Source organism: Natator depressus, chromosome 4, assembly GCF_965152275.1.
Source record: "Natator depressus isolate rNatDep1 chromosome 4, rNatDep2.hap1, whole genome shotgun sequence".
NCBI lineage: Eukaryota > Metazoa > Chordata > Testudines > Cheloniidae > Natator > Natator depressus.
In genome coordinates, this window is record NC_134237.1 from 27863735 (window position 1) to 27867046 (window position 3312).

The following is a 3312-nucleotide window of genomic DNA, read 5'->3' on the forward strand; positions in this document are numbered from 1 at the left end:
ATTTATTGAATACTTCCACTCGAGTGGATCAAGAGTCTGTACAAAACCAAACATTTCCTTTAACTTCTGCTTCACATTAAAATCAAACAGATCTAAAACAGTCAGCTCAATCAAAAACCCCTACAGATACAACAGCTTCTTTGAAGCCATGGTAACACTTAAATATGGTTAAGACTTCAATGCAGAAATTTGGTTTGTTAGAATGCTCAGTGAGCTTTAGCTTCTCAAAGTTATAAAAGGCAAAACTGTGTTTCACAGATACAGTCCACTGGAATCACCAACACTGGACAACTGTTAAGTAGTAAGAGTCCTGAGATAACAAGGAATACTGGTATCCTTTAGACAGTTTTCTGTTGTCCTTTCTTTCCAATAAGAGATTTGTGGATATGTGGTATTACACCTAAGATAAAAAAACAAGATTAAGGCAAGGTTGAAGTGGATTTTCCCTGTATCATTTGAAACAGACAGTATTCTATTTGTGTATTACGATGTTTGTAAAAAGCAATCAGCAGCAAGAAACCTATTTGACTTTAAGTTTAGTTTGATTAGTATTGAGTTGCAGCTACATACCACCACCAGCAATTGTTGCTTTAATGAGAGAGTCCAATTCTTCATCTCCTCTTATTGCAAGCTGCAAGTGACGGGGAGTGATACGCTTCACTTTTAAGTCTTTGGATGCATTTCCTGCCAGCTCAAGAACCTGCAGATAAAAGCACTTTCAGTGCCTACTCATCATGCACAGATTACAATAGTTAATGACATTTCCGAAACAATATATGGCAGGCACTGTAGGCTAGGCTACATAGAGTGTTATCTACATTGTGTAACTACATTCTGTAGCATGCACCATTAAGTTGTGTTTACTGATTGCCTTGCGAGATTCTCTTGTGGAAGGGATGAGAATGAAGAGTGACAGCTTGTAGTTGAAGGTACTCATTCTGCAACAAAAATGTAGAGTTCTGTGGCATCTTGGGAAAAAATGGCAAGTCCTACAATTTCAGTCAGGTAGTCCATGCCCCTCCATGTGACATGACTGGGGTAGCTCACATCTTAAAGACAGTTTCAGGTCCACTGATGAGGCCTTGTCTACATTTTAAATGCTACAGCAACACAGCTACAGTGCTGTCACTGCAGCATTTCAAGTGTAGACATTACCTACGCAAACAGGAGGGGTTCTCCCATCAGCATAGGTAATCCACCTCCTGGAGAAGCAGCAGCTAGAACAGAAGACCTCTTTCACTGACCTAGCATTATGTACACCACAGAATAGATTGGCTTAACTACACTGCTCAGGGGTGTGGATTCTTCACACCCTTGAGCAATGTAGCTGTCTCAACCTAACTTTTTAGTGGAGACCAGGCCTCAGGGACATTTGTTTTACAAATTCACTTTAGTTAGCAAAAATGTAAACTAAAGATTGAAGCAGAGGTTCTAGCGCACAACTCTACAGCAAATTCCATGATCACAGAATTGCAGAATACAAGCAGCCCTGGTCATTATGCAGTTCCAGCAGTGTCAGCTGTCTTCCACATCTCCCCATCATCAACTTCACCTCAGCTGTCAGGTACTCCAAGATGGCAGCACTGTATACAGCAGCTGTGGCCCCCACACGTCCATGACTGGTAGTCCTTGATTTCAAATGTCGGTGGATGCGGCCAACAGGGAACTGCAAGAGATCAGAATAGATAAGACTATGTTGCAGACATCACTGCAGTAAGAATGCCTGTAAAGCTGCAATCCTTACACCTCTTGCTTGTGTATAACATCCAGGCAGGGAAAAAGAAAAAAGACCAAGCTGATGTTGGATATATGGCATAAGTATGTCTGCATTCAAGACAGCAGTTTGAGCATGCTTCTAGCAGGATTTCCATCCCATCTGAGATTACACTGGCATGGCTATCCCATCACCCTCTGTATAATGAGGTCTGTGGCTGCTGCTGCTATTTATAGCATACTTTCAGTCCCTCCTCCCCAGGGAAACTTGCTGGAGGCCTGTCTCAGCCAAACCCAGTCATCTGATGGGTAAGAGTCAGCCTCTCACAAAACAGAGATTAGGTTACATAATTAGATTTAAACGAGGACACTAAAGGCATAAAAACTTGGCATTCTTGTCTCAAGATGAGGAAAAGGAGCTGAAGTTAATCATGTAATCACATGTGAGGAGCTGGGGCTTTTAAAATAAACCACCAGATATCACAAGATTTGCAATAAAAAGGCACTTCCCTTGTAACTCTGGAGGGCCCTCAAGCAAACCCCTCCCACTTCGGGGCGGGTGTGCTGTAAGCTGACAATTAGTCCAGTCCTCACCTGCAGACCGGCTCTCTGTGAGCGGGACACTGCCTTCGTCTTGGTCTTTCCAGAGTCTTTCCCAGCTTTACCGCCAGCCTAACGCAAAGAGAGACACTGAGCAGCAGCACACGCCACAAGCAGTGGCTAAGGCAGTCGGCGCCCTACGTGCGAGCTGAAGACGCGCCACGCGCCCACCCCGCGCATGCGCCTCCAACCTCTAGCCAGCGCCAATGCGCGCGCGCGCCTTATTCCTCCACACTCGGTGACACGAACGGTTTTTTGAGCGCATGCGCCCCAACCACTCTCCCTCCCCCCCCGACGGCCGCACTAGTGCGCGTGCACCATCCTCTCCTCCCTCCCCCCCCCCACGCGACAGGTTTAGCATTAACTAGCACCTCCCACTCGTTAACCTCTTGTGCTTCTACCCCCACGCCACCGCTGCGGCTCGTTCACCTCAGCTTCTACCATTGCCGCCCCAAGGCGACGCAGCCGTACGCCCTACCGAGGCCGGTTTCCGCGGCTCCCTTACCATTATGAGCTTTATTGCAGGTCCACACAGGGGGTAGGAAAGAGCGAGCGTCCCACACACACCGAGCGTACCCAACTACACCACCACTCCTGCACCCGCCGCGATTCAAACTGCGCCCGCTCCCGCCTTCCGCGAGCGCTTTATAACCGCCGAACGTGCCCACATCCGGGAACCCGGATCCCACGACTAGCCAATCACCGCAGAGTGGAGAGGGGCCGTAGCTGAGGCGCCAGGGCCAATCATATGCCCGCGATGGAGAGGGGCTGGCAGTGTTGATTGACTGACAGGAGCGGGCAACCCGCTACTCCATTCCTCCATGGAGACTCCGCCCAACTTAAAGTGACGTCACCCTTCCAGGGTCTCGGGCGGGGTGAGTGCGCGGTTCATGTTGTTCCATCAACACCAGTTCCTGGGGGAAGCTGGGGCCTCTGGCCAGTGCCTGCCTCCAGCTCTCTCTCCCCCCCCGCCCCCCACAGGCTTATCTCAGCGCAGGG

The 3312-nt window shown here is 48.6% G+C and overlaps 1 protein-coding gene across 1 annotated transcript; it reads right to left on the bottom strand.

Annotated features, from left to right (window-relative positions):
* H2AZ1 (H2A.Z variant histone 1) lies at positions 1-3018 on the bottom strand. Its single transcript, XM_074950673.1, has 5 exons — positions 2819-3018; positions 2308-2385; positions 1553-1666; positions 571-700; positions 1-400 (listed from the first exon to the last, which is right to left on the bottom strand). Exons 1-5 carry the CDS (start codon positions 2819-2821, stop codon positions 339-341), a joined length of 387 nt encoding a protein of 128 aa, XP_074806774.1. The 5' UTR covers positions 2822-3018; the 3' UTR covers positions 1-338.
* Positions 3019-3312: the final 294 nt, after the last annotated feature.

What these genes read in the sequence shown, in the direction of transcription:
- H2AZ1 (XM_074950673.1), bottom strand. An exon ending in TGGAGTACCTGACAGCTGAG is followed by an intron (nt 701 to 1,552) that starts GTGAAGTTGATG and finishes TTTTATCTGCAG; the next exon opens with GTTCTTGAGCTGGCAGGAAA. An exon ending in AGCAACAATTGCTGGTGGTG is followed by an intron (nt 401 to 570) that starts GTATGTAGCTGC and finishes TTTTTATCTTAG; the next exon opens with GTGTAATACCACATATCCAC.